The 21,974-nt window shown below is 38.2% G+C and overlaps 2 protein-coding genes across 2 annotated transcripts; both read left to right on the top strand.

Annotated features, from left to right (window-relative positions):
* Positions 1-13,658: 13,658 nt before the first annotated feature.
* Positions 13,659-14,408, top strand: LOC125472204 (thioredoxin-like protein 4B). The gene has a single exon (XM_048573377.1). It carries the CDS (start codon positions 13,902-13,904, stop codon positions 14,406-14,408), a length of 507 nt encoding a protein of 168 aa, XP_048429334.1. The 5' UTR covers positions 13,659-13,901.
* An 842-nt stretch (positions 14,409-15,250) lies between these two features.
* On the top strand, positions 15,251-17,052 carry LOC103959304 (probable aspartyl protease At4g16563). Its single transcript, XM_009371655.3, has one exon. The coding sequence runs from the start codon at positions 15,500-15,502 to the stop codon at positions 16,883-16,885; it is 1,386 nt and encodes a 461-aa protein (XP_009369930.2). The 5' UTR covers positions 15,251-15,499; the 3' UTR covers positions 16,886-17,052.
* Positions 17,053-21,974: the final 4,922 nt, after the last annotated feature.

A 21,974-nucleotide genomic window follows, 5' to 3' on the forward strand; every position in this document is an offset into this window, starting at 1 on the left:
TTGGAGTGATAATAACAATTCCCAAAAAATTAAGATTTAAGCTCTTGTAATGAATTCTTTTAGGATTTAAACCTAAATTGAAAATTTTGTTAGTTCTCCGTTAATTGTTAGCATATGAGGCTCACATGTGAGACTACAAAGACAAAGTTAGTCTTACATGTAAGTCCTACGTGCTAATAGTTAGCAGAGAGTTCCATGTTAGCCTAATATGTGTGGCTTAGATGCTAATAATTAGTGAATAGTTGATCGAATATTAATTTTGGGCATAAATCCCAAAAGATTTCACCACAGCGGCTTAAATTCTAGTTTTCTTACCATATAAACTATCTTCCAACTACTCTATCACCACATAGACTAGTAATCCAATAAGGCCTAAATTATTCATAATCATTGTTCAGGAGGAGTGGAGTGGCAAACGGGGATATTGCAAGCTTTGTCGAACAAGCCGAACACCATGAATGTATGTCAACTGCACCATTGTAAAACTGTAATGCATTATAAGTATAAAAATGAAGTAGAAATTGATTTATTTGAATTTATGGGAGCAATCAAAACAACAATTAGATCGATACAAAAGTATGTTACCTAAATTAATATTAGGGTATTTCTCTTCACTTGCAAGTGAGGTCTTAGGTTTGATTCTCGTCGAAGACAAATTTGAACCACATTCTTACTAGCCCATTGTGAGGCAAAGCCAACCCTCCCTCATTTTAACGTAGATAATATCGTTTATTAAAAAAATTTAATATTATATATGCATAATACCATGGAACCATGTACTAGAGATTTCCATCCAAACGAAGACATGAAGTTCTATCTTAAAAATATGCAGAAGTTGCACGTCTATGAAATTTTTAGAAAACACATCAATTGATTATTATGCAAGAATATACAGTTGTAGGTGTTCATCAATCAATAAAGGAACTAGACAAGTTGATTGGCTCAATCTCTTTTCATTATTTCCACTTATTGAATTGAGATGTATAAAAATAATCAAAACCCTAAAAATGAAAAAGAACATGAAATAAATAAAAAGAATAGAAAAAATCCCATTTGCATATGAAATTTTTTGCAATTACTGGTATGCAGAGAAAATATTCCATGAGCTCATAAATTTTTGCTATATTTGATAGATACTCGTACAAAATAACATTGTGAGCGATTTGGCATAAAAATTTATTGCAAATATAACACACACCAGTTACTTAGTACGATCAGAGAATTCTTCTTCACTGGTAAGTGAAACGTTTAGGTTTGATTCTCGCTAAATGCGAATTTGAACCACATTATTGCTAATCCGTTGCGAGGCTCAACCCACTTCCCCACATGCAACTTAGGTTGGGTCAACCCAAATCCGCCCATGCTCAACCCTATTTCAAAACCGATTTGGTTAGTTAAAATGAAGACAAAATCTGCCTAAACCCAACCCGCCCTCAACCCAATCATTTATTGGGTTGGGTTGGGTTGGGTTGATGTCTTGCCCGTTCATGTCAACCCAAACCCAACTTAATTTTGAGCCCCAATTTGCTCATGCACATATTACCCATCTCACTTCATATTATATGATTGATTTATAAGTTTTGAAATGACTATACTTGAAGTTTATCGTCGATTTTCATATGGATAACGAATGATAGTGTTACTTTTACATTTTTGAAATGAGATTCTGGTTGTTGAAAAATTAGAGGTGTGTTTTGGAATAAATTGTTAACTATTTCATCTTGAATACAAATGATAATGAAGATGGGGAATTGAATACTTAACGTGGTGTGCATGAATATTATTTTCAATCACTCGAACTATAAAACTCTTATGTATTCACAGTTAAGAGCATTTATCATATATGACATCTTGTCTTAAACTAATACGTAGATGTAGATGTAAAATGCTTGACTACTAATAAAGAAAAGGCTAATATATTACATATGGGGTGTAACAACCCGTCTCTAATTTTACGATTTTATAAATTCTAAAAGAGTGAATTGACGAAAATGCCAATAGTGGCGAGATTGTTGATTTTCGTTGACCTTCATTATGTGACACATATGAGCTTTTAATTTACCATATTCTCAAAGTACTTAACGGTACGAACACGTAGGCACAAACAAAATTGAATTTGGAATTACGACGAGAATTTTAAGGAACTAAGAAACGAAAAAATACTTTTGTAAAAAATTACTAACTCTCCACTTTAATATTAATTGGTGGGATATTTTAATAATTTATATTTGGCCGTGGGGCCCACAAATCCCAAACTCTCCACTTTCTTCTTGCCCCGTTTCCTCTCTTCCACCTCTTGGACTCTCTCTCTCTAACTCTCTCTAACTCTCTCAACTCTCTTTCGCTCTTTCTCTCTCTCAAAAACTCCCTGAGTCCTCTCTCTCCTCTTTGTGCTGCTGCAGCACCGCTACCATCACTGGCGTCTTACCCCAGGGAGCACCATCACCCTTAGATTCTTCCCATCACGAACCCAGATGAGGCCGAGATCTCTTGTTTTCCCTCTCTCCCTCACTGCATAGTACTATCAGTGTGCAAAAACTTAATCCGGCGAAGGTAAGGCCTGAAACCTTCCAAAAAAAATTTGTAAATTGTGTTTAAGAGTACGATTAGGTTGTTTTTGAGACAATTTGGTGTTGTTGGATGCAGAAACCACTCGGGGAAAACATTCCCCAGTTTTTGACCAAGGACCCGTGAGGTTGCAGGGGTTTTCCTGCCATCTTCTGGCCATGACTCAGCCCAAGATTGGTATACTTTGATTCATACCTCCTAAGCTTTACTTTGGCTTTTAAATGTTTGAAAATGGTTGAGTTTTGGTCCCGTTATAAGCCTCTGAAGTTTTCGACCATCCTCTGCGTTTCTGGCTTTCTTTTTCACAGGTTTCGACGATTGCAGCGGCTGTCACATCCCGGCCCGGGCCCCCACCACAACCCGGGCCCGATCCACCACCGTAGCACGATATTGTCCGCTTTGGGCCCCGACCACGCCCTCACGGTTTTGTTTCTGGGAACTCACACGAGAACTTCCCGATGGGTCACCCATCCTGGGAGTGCTCTCGTGCGCTACTCGCTTAACTTCGGAGTTCCTATGGAACCCGAAGCCAGTGAGCTCCCAAAAGGCCTCGTGCTAGGTAGGATGGGAATATACATTTAAGGATCAGTCCCCTGGGCGATGTGGGATGTTACAATCCACCCCCCTTAGGGGCCCGACGTCCTCGTCGGCACACACGCGGCCAGGGTTAGGCTCTGATACCAAATTGTCACATCCCGGCCCGGGCCCCCACCACAACCCGGCCCCAATCCACCACCGTAGCACGATATTGTCCGCTTTGGGCCCCGACCACGCCCTCACAGTTTTGTTTCTGGGAACTCACACGAGAACTTCCCGATGGGTCACCCATCCTAGGAGTGCTCTCGCGCGCTACTCGCTTAACTTCGGAGTTCCTATGGAACCCGAAGCCAGTGAGCTCCCAAAAGGCCTCGTGCTAGGTAGGATGGGAATATACATTTAAGGATCAGTCCCCTGGGCGATGTGGGATGTTACAGCGGCAACCGGCAGAAAAAAAAAAAAAAAAAAAAAAAAAAGCCCAAAATCGGATCCATGGGCCGGCCTAAATTTCTGGCCTATTAACCCTAAATTGGGATTCAGCCTCGTCCACTTTCTAATGGATTTGGAATATTCCTTGCATTGACTTTTTTGAAATTTTCTCAGAAACTCTCCTAGATTAATTACGACGTGGAGTCTGTTTTTGACACCCATTTAGTGAAATTCTGAAGTTTTAATGTAGTTGACCACCGGGGCGGATCAGTTGACTTTTAGGGTTGATCGTTGACTTTCTGTTAACTTTTTACAAAACTTGCCCAAGACCCTTCTAAGCGTATTTCGACGCCCTGATTCCAAATCCGCACTCTGTTTTTCCAAATTTAATCATTTTAGTTGAGTTTTACTGACGAGACCCAATATTATGCTTAGGTGCTATTACTACCGGAGACTTTAGCTTTCCTAGCTCGAACGGATGTTACATCATAAGTATCAATGAGTGGGTCTTTGCTTTTAAATATTATATATTTATTTAGTTTCCATTTACATATTTGATAACAAATTTTCTACGTTATACCCATATTAGGTTAACGTATATAAAAATTCGCGTATTGACGTAACTCATGAAATTATACTACGTCCTACAGGACGCACAGGTATGCGTATTAGTATGGATGCTTTAATTATATTTGTGGTCATGAATAATATTTCACTGATTAGAATTATTGAATTATCGATTTACCATTGAATGATCGTATTTACGTTATATGCTCAAGGTGTGCTACATTGGTGTTTGTACTCACCCGGGCCAGGGCTAGGCTTCACGTGTATGTTCACATCGCACCGTATGCTCACTTTGGATCCATTGTAGGTGCCAGTCATGTCTTAGATTGGTATATGCAATTAGGACTCATATGTGAAGCGCATAGCGCTAGTCTTCATGTGATTGTAGTTCTAGAGTGTAAATCGTAATACACCCAGTCCTGTTCATGTCAGAATATCTCTGCATGAACTCATGTGTCAACATATGTCGATGAGCACTCGATATGATATACTCGTTTATACAAGATGTGATGATTATCGGATGTGATGTGCTTATTTTATGAGATATTGTGAAATATTACATGCTTGAGATATTACGGTTTACTGTAAGTATTTCCATATTACATGTAGTATGTATATTTTGGAAACTTTACGGCAAGGGGTTATTATGTTTTCGAAAAGGTTTTTACAAAGCTTATTTTTAGGCCCACTCACCCTTGTTTTCTACCCCTTTAGGTTTTAGTAGCTGAGCTTTTGTATCGACGAGGATTCTTGGCAAATCTTCATATGGGAGGTTACCTTCGATGGTATAATTCTCATTCTATTCTACTATGCTTTACTTATGCTCTGACATCACATGTGGAATGAGTTCATTCCCACTTACTAGGACACTCTTACATTTAGGCACTTTAGGTTTAAATTTACTCACATTTTCCACATCACTACACTTTATGGATTCGTCACCTTCCTGGTGTTGACCAGCACAACTCAATTTGGAGTCCAGGTAGACATTTCGGGTCGGAGTGTGTCATGGGGACATTCAGCCACACTAGTTTATTATAAGGGTTATTTTGGTTCCAGTCCTTAATCAGCCTAATTGTTAGACTGAAACCTTAATTGTTTGTAAATTTTGATCGAGGTGCTTAGTCTTATTTAAGAGATTTAACTCACGCATTTATGCATTTAATGTCCCACAAATTATGAAATTTAAAAAAAATTCAAATAACATTTAAAAAATATAATAATACTTAAAAAATCAATTTTAGAGTAATATTGTTCTTTACAAAAATTATAGCAAAAAAAATAATGTACCCACATAATTACTAACATATTTTAATAAGGGTTTTTATCACAAATAGTCCTTGAAATTGACCCTCACCATCAAGATGGTCCCTAAAATTGAAAATCAATCAACGTAGCCTCTGAAAACAGGTGTAGCAAATTAATGTGGTCATTCCGTCATAATTCTGTTAAAAATTTCGTTAAGTGCTGATGTGGCACATAAATGGGTTCCATAAGTCTTCTTTTCTCACAAATGGTCCTTAAAATTGACCCACGACATCAAAGTGGTCCCTAAAATTGACTTGCGACATCAAAATGGTCCTTGAAATTGAAAATCGATCAATGTAGTCTCACAAGTAAGTGTCCCAAATCAATGTAGCATTTCTGTCACAATTATGTCCAAAATTTTGTTATGTGCTAATGTGACACATAAATGGATCACACAAGTCTAATTAAATTAAAAAAAAAATTGCAAATAAGTTTAATAATTTAGAGGTATTTGTTGATATGCCCCTTGAACTTGTATGCAACCGTCAATTTTCCCCTTAAACTTTAATTTTAGTTGATTACTCTCTTGAACTTTTTTTAAATAGCCAATTTCCTCCTTAAATTTAATTTTAGCTGATCTTCTCCCTGAACTTTTATAAATAGTCAATTATCCCCTTGGCGTTAGATTTTAAAAACTTTCACTCAATTTTTCATCCATCCAATTTTGTTTCCGTTTTGCCCTTATATAGTTGTCATGTGTTGTTTCCGTGAACAAGATGGATGGAAAATTAGATGAAATTTTTTAAAATCTAACGCCAAGGGAGGAATTGGCTATTTATAAAAGTTTAGGGGGATAATCGGCTCCAATTAAAGTTCAAGGGGGAAATTGGCAGCTCTACACAAGTTCAGAAGGCAAATCGACAAATATGCCAATAATTTAATAGTTAATAAAAAGGTGTGAACCCAAAAACCCAGTCCTGCAATCACCTCTGATCCTAGTCCACATTCCTATACCTTATTTGTTGTCTATTCTCTAAAAAAAAAATTCTTAATACACTCATCTTTACACACTTTGACACCCTTCACTGAATTGAACATGGATCAAGATCACTTTTGGTGACGACTTGGCTAATTGGTAATGACTTCTAGGATGTGACGACCCGTCCCTAATTTTTCATATAATTTCCTTCCTGAGTATGTAAAATGACGTTTATGCCATTATTGGCAAAGTGGAACTTGACGTGGACATAGTTATTCGGCTTTTACTTTATTTTTTCTATTATCGCAATTAAATAGTACTTGTTGTTTCAAACGCGTGAGCATGACTTAGACTCGAACCGGATTTGTAACGAAGAAATTACAAAGTGCGTTAACAACAGGTAGAATTGTACACGCGTGTGCTAATTATTCAATGTTGGAAACACTATTTTAGATAGGGTGAGTTAGATTTTACAATTTTTATGTACATTTTGTATTGTATATAATATGAACCCTTTGTCTTTAAAAATCGGTCCCGTGACCTTTACTCACCCATGTCACATCCCGGTCCGGGCCCCCACCACATCCCGAGCTCGACTCTGCCGTATCATGATATTGTCCGCTTTGGGCCTTAACCACGCTCTCACGGTTTTGTTTCTAGGAACTCACGAGCAACTTCCCAGGGGGGTCACCTATCCTAGGATTGCTCTTGCGCAAACTCACTTAACTTCGAATTTCCTACGGAACCTGAAGCCAGTGAGCTCCCAAAAGGCCTCGTGCTAGGAAGATATGGAAATATACATATAAGGCTTGCAAGATCCACTCCCCTGGGCAACATGGGATGTTACAATTCACCCCCCTTAGGGGCTTGACGTCCTCGTCGGCACACTTGGCCAGAGATTGTCTCTAATACCAAATTGTCACATCCCGACTTTGGCCCCCACCACATCTCAGCTCGACTCTGCCGTAGCACGATATTGCCCACTTTGGCCCTAACCACGCCTTCACGGTTTTGTTTCTGGTAACTCACGAGCACCTTCCCAGAGGGTCACCCATCCTGGGATTGCTCTCTCGCGAATTCGCTTAACTTCGGGGTTCCTACGGAACCCAAAACCAGTGAGCTCCCAAAAGGCCTTGTGCTAGGAAGATATGAGAATATACATATGAGGCTTACAGGATCCACTACCCTGGGCGATGTGGGATGTTACAACCCACCAATCAACTTTATCCTTCATTTCCCTCACCAATCAGACAGTCTCTCCTTCTTTCTAGTCCAATCAAATTCATTATCTCTTTTTTTTTTCTTCTCTCCCTCACCCATAGCTTTATCCGCTCTACAACAACCATACTCTATCAACAACACTCATAGATCGAACCTCCAACCACATCACACTCCCCTAAAACCCACAAACCCATCCGTACGAACCGATCATGAAATGATCAAGTTGTGAGCCTCCAACTCAAAGTAACTTGGAGCTCCGACTTGGGTGTGGATTCTCCAACAATTTCCAGTTCGAGTTACAAGTTTTTGGGAAGCTTAGAAGCCACTACACATTTCCCCTTGGCCACTAACCTAAGTTGGGAAAGGAGCCAGCGTTGAAACACGTAGTTTCAAGGAGTTGAAAATAGGTCTGAGACGTTCGAGCTTTTTCAGTATATTTTAGTCCACGTTTTGGAGAAGATATGAAGTTTTAAATTTTTTTTCCAAAATCCAGCGAACTAAACAGCGGTGACGGACAATGTGTCAGGCGCGTGGCCTGCGCGTGTGGCCACGACCTGGCGACGCGTGGCTGCGCGTAAGGGCGCGTCCGGCCTCCGGGTGATGAGTGGTTGACGCGTACAGGTCTATGACGTCAAGTAGAATGTTTTTGTATATTTAAACCCTCTGTTTGAGCAAACTATGGGGGATTTTCCTAGCCTTTTAGTGTATGTCCTAATTAATTAATTAGTATAGTTGTTTCACATATAGGTGATAATTACCCCAAGGAGGTATGAGGATAAGCAAGGTTAGGAGGCTACGATCCAACCATGTATCAGTGAGTGGGCACTTGTTTTTATATATAATATATAAAGTTTTATAGTTTCCACAAGTGTTTTGATTAATTTTACGCCTATCATGCCATGTTTTATTTAATTTTTAAAAAATGCCATTATATTGTTGAGATTTATATATTGTCATGGCATGTTCATTTATATATTATACTTGCTCATCATGGCCAGTGTAGTACTTGCCCGGGCCAGGGCCAAGCTTCACATGTATGTTCACATTACACTGCACACTCACATTGGATCCATTGTAGGTGCTAGTCCTGTTGTACATGTTGCAATAGGCAACTCCGACTCGTATGTGATGCGCCTAGCGCCAGTCTTCACATGATTGTAATACTAGAGCGTATATTATGATTACACCTAGTCCTGTTCATGACTAAACTTATCTACATGCGCTCGTGTGTTAGCATAAGTTGATGAGCACCTGATTTTACTTATGCTACGATTGAGATATTATGATTAGCGTATTTCTGGATTTATTTTTTATTTACATTTGATTTCATACTTATACATAGTATGATTGTCTGGAAACTATACATGTTTTACGACAACGGGTTAGTATGTTCAGAAAATAAATGTGTTTATAAACCTTTGTTTTTGCCCACTCACCCTTCTATTTTTTGCCCCTTCAGGACTTAGATAGCTAAATTCTTTGTGGCATACGAGGAATTTCTAGTGGTTCTGACTTATCCCTAAATAAATGTAGAAACTTTTTCCCGGTTGTGTAATAAGTACTCTAACTAGTTTCAACTGCACTACTTATGTCAAACTGTCATCTATGCTCTGAACAGTTGTGTTTTTATGGGTTCTTCCCACCACTGCGCACTCTCTACTTTAGATTAAATACATGTTAGTTTCAGTTTAAATCTATCCATACTTTTATGCTTCACTTTCCTTTTTGGTTACGTCACCTTCAGGTGTCAGCCAACATGCCTCAACTCTGCTCAGGGTGTGTCATAGGACATCATCGTTAACATTTACGTGATTAACATCCTCACAACCTTAATCTTGGATAGCTTGTTTGGCACTTTCATGGTCTGGTGACTCAAAGAACGGCGAGGTATGCCATGAGATAATGAGATTATAATCGAGGTGCGTCTATTGTTGGTTGAAAACCATTTCCAAACCCCCTCTTAGGCCTTGGTTAAGCCTTGTGCCTTTGAGAATTTATGGAAGGGATCTCTCTTCGGAGTAGGTGCTACTATAAGAAAAAAAATTCTATTGTGCAAAAAGGTATTTAGACAATTTTTTTAATTAATTATTAAACCCACATAAGCACATAATTTTTTTTTTTATATATAAAATTGTAGTGGAAGGATCATATTGATTTGGGACACCTATTTTCAAGGACTGCATTCGTCGATTTTCAATTTTAGGGACCATTTTGATGGTGTGGGTCAATTTCAGGGATCGTCTTGATGGTGTGAGTCAATTTCAGGGACCATTTATGATAAAAATCCGTAAATCTTGTGGGGCCCATTTATATGCCACATTAGCACTTAACGAAATTTTTAACAGAATTGTGACGGAAGGACCACATTGATTTGCGACACCTATTTTCAGGAACCACATTGATTGATTTTCAATTTCAGGCATTTGTGATAAAAACCCTTTTAAAAAATAACTATTGATATATTTTAAAACATAAAATAAATACATATAATTAGCATGGTACATTTATCAAAATTAAAAATGGGTACAAATAAATTAAAAATTAGGTACAAGTACAAATAAAAGTTTAAAATATGGGCACAAAAATGAATTAATATATGGGTACAATTAAAACTAAAAAGAAAATTGGTACAAATTAAAAAAAAAAGTTGCAAACTAAAAATGTGTAACATCCCACATGGACCAATGAAGAGAGGGTGATGTGCCTTATATGTACATGCTCCCTTCCCTATAGCCAAAGTGGACAATATTGTGCTACGGCGCTGTCACATCCCAGACCAACTCCGCCATTGCACGATATTGTCCGCTTTGGGCCCAGCCTGCATGGTTTTGTTTTTGGGAACTCGGCACGAGAACTTCTCAGTAGGTCACCCATCCTATAACCGTTCTCGTCCGAACTCGCTTAACTTCGGAGTTCCCACGGAATCGAAGCTAGTGAGTTGCCAAAAGGCCTCGTGCTATATGGAGGTGGGCATGTGCATATATAAGGCACATCACCCCCTCTCCGTTGGTCGATGTGGAATGTTACAATCCATCCTTCTTAGGGACCCGACGACCTCGTCAGCACACTCACACCACACGGCAGAGTGGCTTTAATACCATTCTGTCACATCCCAGTCTCAACTTTGTCGTAACAGGATATTATCTGCTTTAGACCCCGGCCACGCCCTCAAGGTTTTGTTTCTGGGAACTCACACAAGAACTTCCCAGTGGGTCACCCATCCTGGGAATGCTCTCGCCCGAACTGGCTTAGCTTCAGAGTTTCGACGAAACTCGAAACTAGTGAGTTCCCAAAATGCCTCATGCTATATGGAGGTGGGCATGTACATATAAGGCGCATCACCCCCTCTCCGTTGGTCGATGTGGGATGTTTGTACTGGCCGACACCTGTAGGGTGATGAAGCCCTAAAATGTAGTGTAGTGCAGTGGGAAAAGGATGTGAATAAATTTAAACCTAAAAATGTCTAATCAAAAGAGTGCGTGGGTGAGCAGGATTAAACCCATTTCACATGTGATGTGAGTTTTACTACCAAGTACTAGGGAAGTTCTCATGTGAGTTCCCAGAAACAAAATTGTGAGGGCGTGGCCAGGGCCCAAAGCGGACAATATCGTGCTATGGCAGAGCCGGTCTGGGATGTGACAAAATGGGTACAAACTAAAAATAAAAATATATGATAACAAATTTAGTCATAAGTATAAATATACCAAATGTAATGTTTCTAACACTAAATAAATATGATTAGAAATAAAAAAAATATTTTATCGTTGAAATAATTAACGTTTATTAAAATCTAAAGACCTTGATCAAAAATTGAAAACGAACGAAGTTTTAATCAATGAAGTAGGAAAAATAGGGATGAGAACCTAATTTTTCATATACTTAGGTACAGACATTTTGATACACTAGTTTAGTATAATATATTTAGATATGGACATTTCGGTACACAAATTTAGTATAATATGTTAGTTACAGACTTTTCAGTACACTTATATTTTTGTATATTTTCTTATGTGTCACTAATTTAATATGATAATTTAGGTACGGACATTTCAGTACACTAGTTTAGTAAAATATATTATGGGACATTTAGGTATACTAATTAGAGGAAGTTAAACAAACTTAATGAATTAAATGTGCATAATAATAAATTTAAAATTTGATATGGAGACATTAAAAGATTCCATTAAATATTAAAACAAAATTATAACAGAAATTTGAATTACGTACACATTCAAGGACTAAAATCAATATGTAATCTAACATCAGGTTTTTATTAAATTTTAATCTTCTTTAAGGATTAAAGTTCAAAAACCCCTTTTAACTTTTACCACTTAGATTCTCTTAATTGTTGGAATTTACTACCTACGTTACTTTCGATCTATTTTTCCTGAAAGTAAATTCACTTCTTAGGGCTCGCTGGAATCAATTTGTACGAAGGTAAAAGATTTTTTTTTTTCCTGTAGCGGTGTTAGGGTAAGGTTATGAAGGCAAAGGAAGAAATTGATTTCGGGTTTGATTTTGCCATGAGTTGTTGAAAAATTAAAGTGAAAATTGAATGTTGGGATCTATATTGGCATTAAGTGAAGAGGGACACAAGATAATGAGTACATATTTGCATAGAAATTTGTGTGTTTTATGTTTAAGCTTTATGGAATGACAAATACCATGAGTAGAACTTATGCAAAAATCTAGTATTATATTTACAGTGAGTTTTTATGATTTTTTTTAGTAGGTCAGTAAGTGAGTGTGTTGTTCATATTAATTTATGTACATATTAAGTTTGGAAAATTTTATTTGAACTCATATAATCTTTTTTTACATCCAACTTACTCTCTACATCCATATTATTTTTAATTAAACTATCAATATCTCTTTAAACCCAAACTCACTACCTAAATTACCCTCACAAACTCAATTCAATTTAGAAAATTTATCTTTGCACCCATTCAAAAAAAAAAAAACCCAAAATCAATGTTATACAACTCATTCAAGGCTTAAAGAAAGCAATATCTCTCACATTTGTCTCGTGCTTAATCTTTTTTTTTTTTGCTTCATACAAAGGCAAGGATCTGGTGGATACTGAATATGATGCAATACTAGTCACTCTGATATACAATTGAGTCAAGTTTAAAAAATTGTATCATCTCAATACTAATGTTCGATCCTTGCTCTACATTTTCCAAGTTCAAGCTTAATTAGTTACAGCTTATAAATTATATTCAATGAATCAATGGTTAAGTCATACAAAATAGGCAACGTGCAGTTTAGAAAGCATAAAGATAGTTTGTTGTGTGCTCTCCATACGAGACTGTATTTTTATCAGAAAGTCACTGCTTTCGCATAAACAAGTACATTCTAATCTACAGTTGTCAGCCAAAAGGCCAATAAAATTACATCTGTAGTCTAGGCTATAAATTGAACATTTATTTTATTACCGACTTTAACTTAGATTTATTTTCTGAGCGTGCGTCATGGTGAATGTGCTAATTTTGTTCCGAAGTATCAAAAAAATGGAAATCAAAAGAAAAAAATTGCATAAATTGATTCATAATTGAAGGATTCAAAATTTCAAAATCACTATCCTTCGATCAAGAAGAGTATGTTTTTCTCTATGAAAGCATCTTCGAATTTTAGCTAGAATGAAGATAAAGATTGCGTGACAGTAAGGTTTGATGTGATGATAGGGTTTCATTATTGAGTGTGTTTAGTGATAAATTTTAATTTTATAGTTAATTTCATCTTGTACTTGATTGTAATTATGTAACAGGATAAAAAAGATAATTCGATTTTGAAACTTAAGTTGGGTGTACAAAGTAATTTTATGGGTTCAGATAAAAATTTCCATTAAATTTTCAAACGCTTGTGATGGGAATTATTAAATTGAGGTTCTACAAACCCACAGCTGTGGTGCGATATTGACCCAGGCAATATTATTTTGAAGCGGATTTGATTATAGCTAGTCTTATGATAATTGATGAAAATATCGCTATAAATGCCATGTTTTAACAGTGAAATAAATGAAAGTTACGTAAGTGATAAATTTCAACGATTAAAAGAGTCTGGGTGGTAAAAAGGAAAAATTTAAAAATTCAAGTGGTAATATCGAACATGGTTACAAGTTCAGAATCCCCATTTACAAAATTGAAATCGGGATCACCAAATGTGATTTGGATCGAAATTTGACTACACCAATATTCCTGTGTTCTGTTTTCTAAATTTTAATCATCCTCACTGATTTCAATTTTCAGTTGTGGGATTTCCTGATTGGGTTTGAATCTGCCGCTCCCATCGTCCTTCTAGAGGAATTCAGAATTCAGGTGAGGAAGAAGAACAGAGAGAGAGAGAGAGAGTCATGAGTTACGTATTGACGACACTGACGAAGAAGCAGGAGGTGGATTCCATCATCCGATCCACCATCGATTCCGCTTGCCTTCTCCTCGACGACGCTCTCGCCAAAACGGCGCGGGAGATCTCCAAGTTCGCGACGGTCGCGCTCGTCGATACTGATTCGGCGGGAATTCAAGTCTACGTCAGGTGTTTCGACATTGCTCTGATCCCGTCGACCATCTTCGTCTTCAATGCCCTCCACAAAAAGATGGATTCGGGAACTGCGGGCCACAGCAAATGGGTCGGCGCGTTTCAGCAGAAACAGAACTTTATTGATGTTGTGGAGGCGATTTTCAGAGGAGCGATGAAGGGGAAGATGATCGTGAATTGCCCCCTGCCGCCGGAGCGAATATCCAAATACCAGTTCTCTATAAAGATGTGTAGAAGTTGGAGAGATTTAAGGTATTTTATTTTTCAAACTTTTATTTTGTTTGTTTACTATGATTTTGATGGTGAGATAATGATCTCTTAATTTTAACTCAATTGAAACAATGGTCCCTTAACTAAAATATATTATCAATGGTTCCTCAACTGAAAATCTATTATCAATGGTCCCTCTCAATTGTCGCAATGATCATTCCAACATAACTTATTTTGACAAAATTCTAACGAAATTGATGAAAAAGACCATAGTTACACGTTTTTGATGAGTTGAAGGACTAATAGTTATGAATTTTTAGTTAAAAAACTATTGCTCCAATTTAATTAAAGTTGAAGGACCATTGTTACAATTTACTCTTGTTAGATTTGATTTTTATTTTTATTTTTTTTAACAATGGGTGGCAAGTCACCGTTATTCATCCATTCCGGATCCGAGAGGCTATGGAGAATTTCACTGTGCCAATGGCCATAGTCAGCACCAGCTTGGAGCATCAAACCGAGAACCGCTCACATTTTTTTGTTTATTGGGGAGTCATAGTCCGCACTCTTACAACTGGGCCATTTGCTGTAGTTTTATGGTGTAAGTAGTTTGGTATTAGAGATAATCTTGATCGAATAATTAGAAATAGAAGGGCGTATAGTTATTGGGTAATTAGTGATCATCTTGCTAATCTGTATCATTGAGCATTTGTGGACTTGGTTAACAGAGAATCAGGAACTTGAAGTATTTTTTTACGTCCAAATGCAAAGAGTAACCTACGTAAAATAGGTTGGATTCTAACATTATATTATTGAACCGGAATGTCACGGTAGCAGTAAACATGTTGCGCATGTGTGTCCTCCTAAATGAGAAGAGGAATCTGTTGGTCACATGGGAGCTGCTGCATAATTGTATTTCCAACACCTCAACCCGAAGACATATTATAATGCTGCATTCTACAAGTAACGTTGTTTTGCATGTAAAACCATCAAAATCTTATCCTATGCCTTCGTCCCTCTGTCCCCTTGGCCCATTGGGTTGGACATGTAAGCCTTCCTTTGCATGCTTATACACATGCAAAGAGCCACCTGTTTGCGTTGTATCAAAACCTAACCGACATCGATACTTTCTGTCCTTGCAAAACAACGTTAAAGCCTCCTCTCTCTCTCTCTCTCTAAACTAAATCTCTGAGACACACATTCATGGCTTCCTATATCTTCCTGTTTCTGCTCTCCCTACTTCTCCTTCTACCTTCCATTTCTTCCAATATTACCACCATTCCACTCTCACATTTCCACAGAAACCCGCATCCACATCCACATCTTCATCCATCCCACCACCTCAACAACTTAGCAACCTCATCTCTAAAAAGAGCCCACCACCTCAAAAACCCCCAAACCACAACCACCCACCGTACCACCACCCCGGTCTTCTCCCAAAGCTACGGCGGCTACTCCATACCCCTCAGCTTTGGTACCCCTCCCCAAACCCTTTCTTTCATCATGGACACCGGCAGCCACTTCACTTGGTTCCCTTGCACCAAAAACTACCAATGCGTCAACTGCCCCTCTTATCTCAAACCTTTTATTCCCAAATTGTCCTCATCCTCCAAAATCCTCGGCTGCTCCGATTCTAAATGCGCTTTGTTTCACAACAAATCCCCCCGCTTTCACTGCCAAGCTTGCCGGCCAAATTCCAAAAACTGCACCCAGATGTGCCCTGCCTACACCTTCGTCTACGGCTTAGGGGAAACAACTGGAGTCCCGCTCTCTGAGACCCTCGACCTACCCACCCGATCCGTACCCGATTTCCTCGTCGGCTGCTCCGTTAGCTCTACCCACCAACCCCCAGCGGGCATTGCCGGATTGGGCCGAGGCCCTGCTTCTCTCCCCGCTCAATTGGGGTTCAAAAAGTTCTCCTACTGCCTTCTGTCCCGGCTTTTCGATGACACTAACAAAAGCAGCCTCCTGGTTCTCGACGCTGGAGAAAAATGGGCCAAGAAAACTACCGGTGTTATCTACACGCCGTTTGTAAGCAACCCATTAGTCCCCGCCAGACCAGCTTTCTCCGTCTACTACTACGTGGGTCTCCGCCAAATCAAGGTGGGACGGCGGCGCGTGAAAATTCCGTATAGGTACTTAAGGCCGGACTCAAGAGGCTCTGGTGGGACGATCATTGATTCCGGGACCACGTTCACGATCATGGCGCCCGAGGTGTCACAGCGCGTGTCGGGAGAGTTTGCGAGACAGATGGCAGCCGTAGGTTACAAGAGAGCTGAGGAAGTGGAGGCTGTGAGCGGGTTAAAGCCGTGTTACAGTATTTCCGGAGCCAAAAGTGCGGCGTTTCCGGCGGTGACGTTTCACTTCAAAGGAGGGGCTGAGGTGGCGCTGCCGGTGGAGAATTATATGGCGATTGCGGGTGACGATCTGGTGTGCTTGACGATTATGAGTGATAAGGAGCTTGGTGGGCCGGAAGTTTCCTCCTCCGGGCCTTCCATAATTATAGGGAGCTTTCAGCTGCAGAATTTCTATGTGGAATATGATCTGCTGAATGAGAGGTTGGGATTCAGGCAACAGCGATGCAATTGATTTTCATCAGTTTGCTTTTAAGGGAAATACTTGTCCGTACAAAAGGATGGATATAAAATGTGCCCTTTTTTACTTCCAAATAACAACTTAGGGTAATTTACATTGTCCCTCGGATTTGCGTTCAATTGCGACCTTAAAACATTTTAATCATATATATTTACTTATTATTTCATTCCAATGCTATATAATTATTTTTTAATCACTTAAATTGGCATTAAGTGATGGTGTGATAGCTTACACAAATCACAGACAAAAATTTAATCAAGAATTATTGAACTGTATACAGCTTGTGAAGAGAGAAAAGACATGTGGTCGTACTCCATTATTATCATCATCAGGGAGAAGGCAAAGATAGATACTCGAATCCATGTCGATATAAAAGTTATCGCACTCATCCCTGTCCTCCGTAGCTTTAACAACCACTTTGGGACACTTGTTGATCAACCAACGGAGATAGGAAGGCACTCCCATCTCCCTCTCCGATCTCTTAGAGACTCGGTTAGCTCAACAGTTGCAGTACTCTGTGCCTCTCTGACTACTGCGAACTTAACTTGGTGATATATATTTAGCATCCCAAGTACGTGCAATTAGTGTTCATATATGTATTTGAAAATGTGTAAACCGAGAGTGCTGCCTCGTATCCATTGAACGCGCTGTCCACATCTCTATAAGATGCACGAAACCATTTCACAGGTAGGTCTTACCTGAATCCATTTCCCACCATGAGGAAATATATAATGCCAAGTATGATTTGTAAAATAGTCCCGACCCAAAAAATGTAGTGAAATTTGGTTAATTGATGGTTAGGACTCAAGAGTGTGTCATTGATGTGAGATTATTCAACCCTAGGTGTCATGTATTCAAATGGTTAAAAAAACACTATTAAGAGTAGTGTATAACACCTTGGTATAATTATCTTAATCTTAACAATGTAATCTAACGTCCACACCGTAAAAGAAAATCTTAGAATGGTAATACCAACGTGATGCGAGAATTATACGCGCACAAATTAAACCCTCTTTTTATCAATTGTAGTGAAGTGTATAAGTAGGGATCGTTCTGGACTGGGGATTAGGAGGGATTGTTAATCACTTGGATTTGACTTAAAAACGTAAAAACACAATATAAAACACTATTTAATGCTCGAAGAAAGCAAAACTAAAAATAAGAAAGATTAAGATTAAGACTTCAACGAAATAGGGGGGAATTGGATTTGGACGAATTTAAACTAAAATGGATACTTGGAAACAAAACAAATTGTAAATATGGATTTGACGGAAATGAATGGATGGGAAGCTAGCTAAGGGGTTCATCTCTATACATGTTATACTTGCATACAAAACGATTTCTAATTGCTTTTCAATAAACCATGAATTCTCAATGCCCCGGGTTAATTAGGTCCGCTTAAATTAACCGTCAAGTTTTCCTTAAGTTAATGGATTGGATGATTGCATACGACAATCCAAAGCATTCCTCACAAGTTCCCTACATGAATTGCATAATAGAGATACAAGCAAGAATCATTAAACAACATGAAAACTATAAGTGTTGACGAGGCATTCGTTACTATGATTGCATGAAACTTATGCCAAGAATTTGTTTAACGCGATTGTTTATAAGCAACCTCCACTACTTGTGAATATAAGTTCATAACTATTACGTGAAACTCACTTATATTCTAGCGTCATATTCATGCATGAAAATTAAGCGTTCATTCTTAATAAACATACATAAATAGGATATCAATCAAATAGTTAAACAAATTGAATTCACAACTTATGAAACGTAATTAAAAGTAATCAAATCATATTGCAAGCATAAACATATATTTTGAATCACCCCCTAGCTAAGGGGGGTTTAGTTCCTCATACTTACAAAACAAAGAGAATTGAAATTAAACATTGAAATCAAAGAAACACCTAAACATTCCAACAACTCAAACTTGAATTGTATGAACGTTTAGGCCCTCTTCTCTTCCTCTTCTTTGTAGCATAAGGTCTAAGGATAGTTGGTTTGGGGGAATGGAAGTGTGGAATGAAGTGAGGAGTGATGGAAGTGGAAGAGGATTGGTGTTTGGATTATAAGAGAAGGGGGACTCACGGCTAAGGAAAGAATGGAAGTGTTTGAGGGGTGTTGTGTTGTGAATGAGATCCTCCATGAATGAATGAATGCAAGGGTATTTATAGGAGTAATGGAGGGAACATGACAGCTAGGAGGTGGGTGGAAATGTGGCTGCATGTTTGGTGAATGATTATGAGTGAATGCATGTGACTTGTGGCTGCAAAGAGAAGGAGAAAAGCTGGAATGTGTTGATGTGCATTGCACGGCAAGGTGGGGGAGAAATGATGCTGTTTTGCATGTGAAGTGTGGAGATGTTTTGCACGGCAAATGGTGGAATATGTGGCTGCATGTTTAAATGATTAAAGGGACATGTGGGGTGGCTAGAACAAAGGGGAAAGCACATGGAAATGCTGGAAATCTGATGGTAGTAATGCACGGCAAGGTGGAGTGGTTTTGGGAGAAAGGTGGATGAATATGCATGTGGATTAGTTTGTGAAAGCATGTGAATGCATGTGTTGATTTAAAGAATAGGTATGCATGTGAATTAGGTTGGAAAGAGGTGGAAATGGAATGTTTATGCAATGATAATGTCTTGTGGCTGAATTGGTGGAGTAATTATGATGGGATACACGGCACAAAGGATAAAAAAGGGTTGAGTGATGTGTGTAATTGCATGTGTGTGATGAATGGGATTGTGGAAAGGCAATTAGAAATGCACGGGTTAGGCTTGCAGAAATGATTATGTATGCACGTGTTGAATGATTTCTTGTGTATGTTTGAAGGATTAAAAGGATGTGGGGTGTAATGCTAGGTTGGAAGTGCATGTGCAATTGCATGTGTGTGTGCTGGAAATGGATGGTAGCCACGGCAAAGGAGAGTTTTTGGTGTTGGATGCAATGATGAAGAGTGAATAAATAATGCATGTAGGGTTAGGAAATAAAATCATAACTTAAAGGGGGAATGATTAAAGGGTGTGGCTAGGTTGGAAAGGTGTGGAATGATGGATGGAATTAGGGGGAATGCACGGCTAGGAGAGGGAATGGGTGATGGGTGCATGTGATGCATGGCAATGTTGTGTTTTGGTGCATGTGTATGAATGCATGTGGAATTAAGAAGAGTATGGAAGTGAATAAATCATAATAGGGCTAGTTTAAAGGGCTAGGGTTTAAGTACATAGAATGGGCCTAAAATAGGTTGGTTTGCATGGCATAGAATGTTGGATTTGGGCTAGAGGTTTTCCATGGCTCAAAGGATTTGTTTGATTGGGCTAGGCCCTTTGTTTTATGTCCCCAAAGAGCATACAAGGCTTCAATTTCGTCCATCCTCTTTGCTCCATGATTAAGCTATCCAATCCATGCCCAAAAATGCTCCAAATAGCCTCAAAATGCACTTTCTTGCTCCCTAAGCCCTTAGAACCTGAAAACACACAAAAGAAGCATAAAGGACTAAAATAACTATGAATTAACAACATAGATGCACGAAAACAAGCTAAGTAAGTCGCCTAAATATGCTCCTATCACAACGTCATTTAGTGTAATTAAGTATAACGTAGTTAAGATAATTACGTAACCTTAGACTGTAATTTGAACAATTACGGTGTAACCTAATGCCCACACCTTAAAGGGCAACCTTGGTATTACGTCATTTGGTGTAATTAAGTGTAGCGTTAAGATACTTATGTAACCTTGGAGTGTATATTTAAACGATTACGGTGTCACTTTACCTTAGACCTTATAAGTTGACGTCATGTTGTTCCAAGATTACGATGTTGTGTAAGTTCATTGCGTTCCCTAGTAATAACATATATCTATACTAAAATAATATGTCACTGGTATAATAATTAATGTTAATTTTTTTTACTCAATCACGCTTAAGTACAAAAACCTACTAGATAACATAATAAATGTTCACAATGTAACTACCAACCTTGTTATGGTAATAATTACGTCATTCTTTGTCATTAACTTGAACTTTATCATAATTATGTAACCTTGGAGTGTAATTTTGAATCATCATAGTGTATCTTAAATTGTATTGGTACCTTATCTCTAATAAGGTACCGCATAGAATCTCCCTTTTGTGTATTTATTTCTTATTAAGGATGAAATTGGTCAAGAAAAGTTGAGCACAAAGGGTTATCATACATTTAATGAGGATAATATTATTCTAAAAGAGCATATCTAATGAGAGTCCATATTTAGAGACTCCAACCACCACTTTTGAGGATTTAGGACCTTGATGGAATCTTTGTGTGCCTAAATGAATATTGCCTGCAATGGAAGAGTCCTTAGAATAGAGTTCATAAATTTGGAGTTTTACAATTTCATGGGATTAGGTACAAATTTTCTGTTTGTGTTAACTTATGTTAATTAATTTAGCATTACGTTGTTTAAAAAAAAAAATTTTGCTAACATTTCAACTAAAAAAATTTCAAATTCTGATACAATTTTTTCTTCAACAAAACATAACTAAAATGGCTCCATTATTAAACTAATTCATTAGAAAAAATAAAATAATTAAATAGCTCAAATAAATATATTAGCTTATATTAATAAAAAAAGGTAAATTTGAGTTTACAACTCTCAAATTTCGTGATTTTCAACATTTGGTACATGAAGTTTTTTCGTCCCAGAGTTATACCTAAAATGTTAATTTTGGGATAATCTCTTATATCCGTTAGTCTGGTTGTTAAGTTTTCCATTAACTAATGACGTGACGCCTATATGGATCTGTTTCGGCCCAAAATAATATTGTTGGGCCGAGCAGCAGGTTGTGCTTGGCCCAAGGGTGTGTCAAATGCTATGGGCCGAGTAAATAAGTCCCGGGCCAGTTGGCAGGGTCGGTCGAGTCCTATCCTAAGAAGTAGTCTAGATAAACGGAAAAGGGTCGAGGAAGTCCTGGAGCGACCAGGATTCCCGGCCGGCAAAGAATAAAGCCTCGAAAAGGGGAAAGTTCAAAGCCCTAGTGGGAGTAGGTTTGTTCGAGGTAGAGTTGAAACGGGACAAGGACTCCCAATCCAGATAAGGAT

Source organism: the organism of the source record quoted next, unplaced genomic scaffold (assembly GCF_019419815.1).
Source record: "Pyrus x bretschneideri cultivar Hongxiangsu unplaced genomic scaffold, Pyrus_bretschneideri_v1 Contig67, whole genome shotgun sequence".
Classification (NCBI taxonomy): domain Eukaryota; kingdom Viridiplantae; phylum Streptophyta; class Magnoliopsida; order Rosales; family Rosaceae; genus Pyrus; species Pyrus x bretschneideri.

What these genes read in the sequence shown, in the direction of transcription:
- LOC103959304 (XM_009371655.3), top strand. Translation starts at nt 15,500, where the DNA reads ATGGCTTCCTATATCTTCCTGTTTCTGCTCTCCCTACTTCTCCTTCTA.
- LOC125472204 (XM_048573377.1), top strand. Translation starts at nt 13,902, where the DNA reads ATGAGTTACGTATTGACGACACTGACGAAGAAGCAGGAGGTGGATTCC.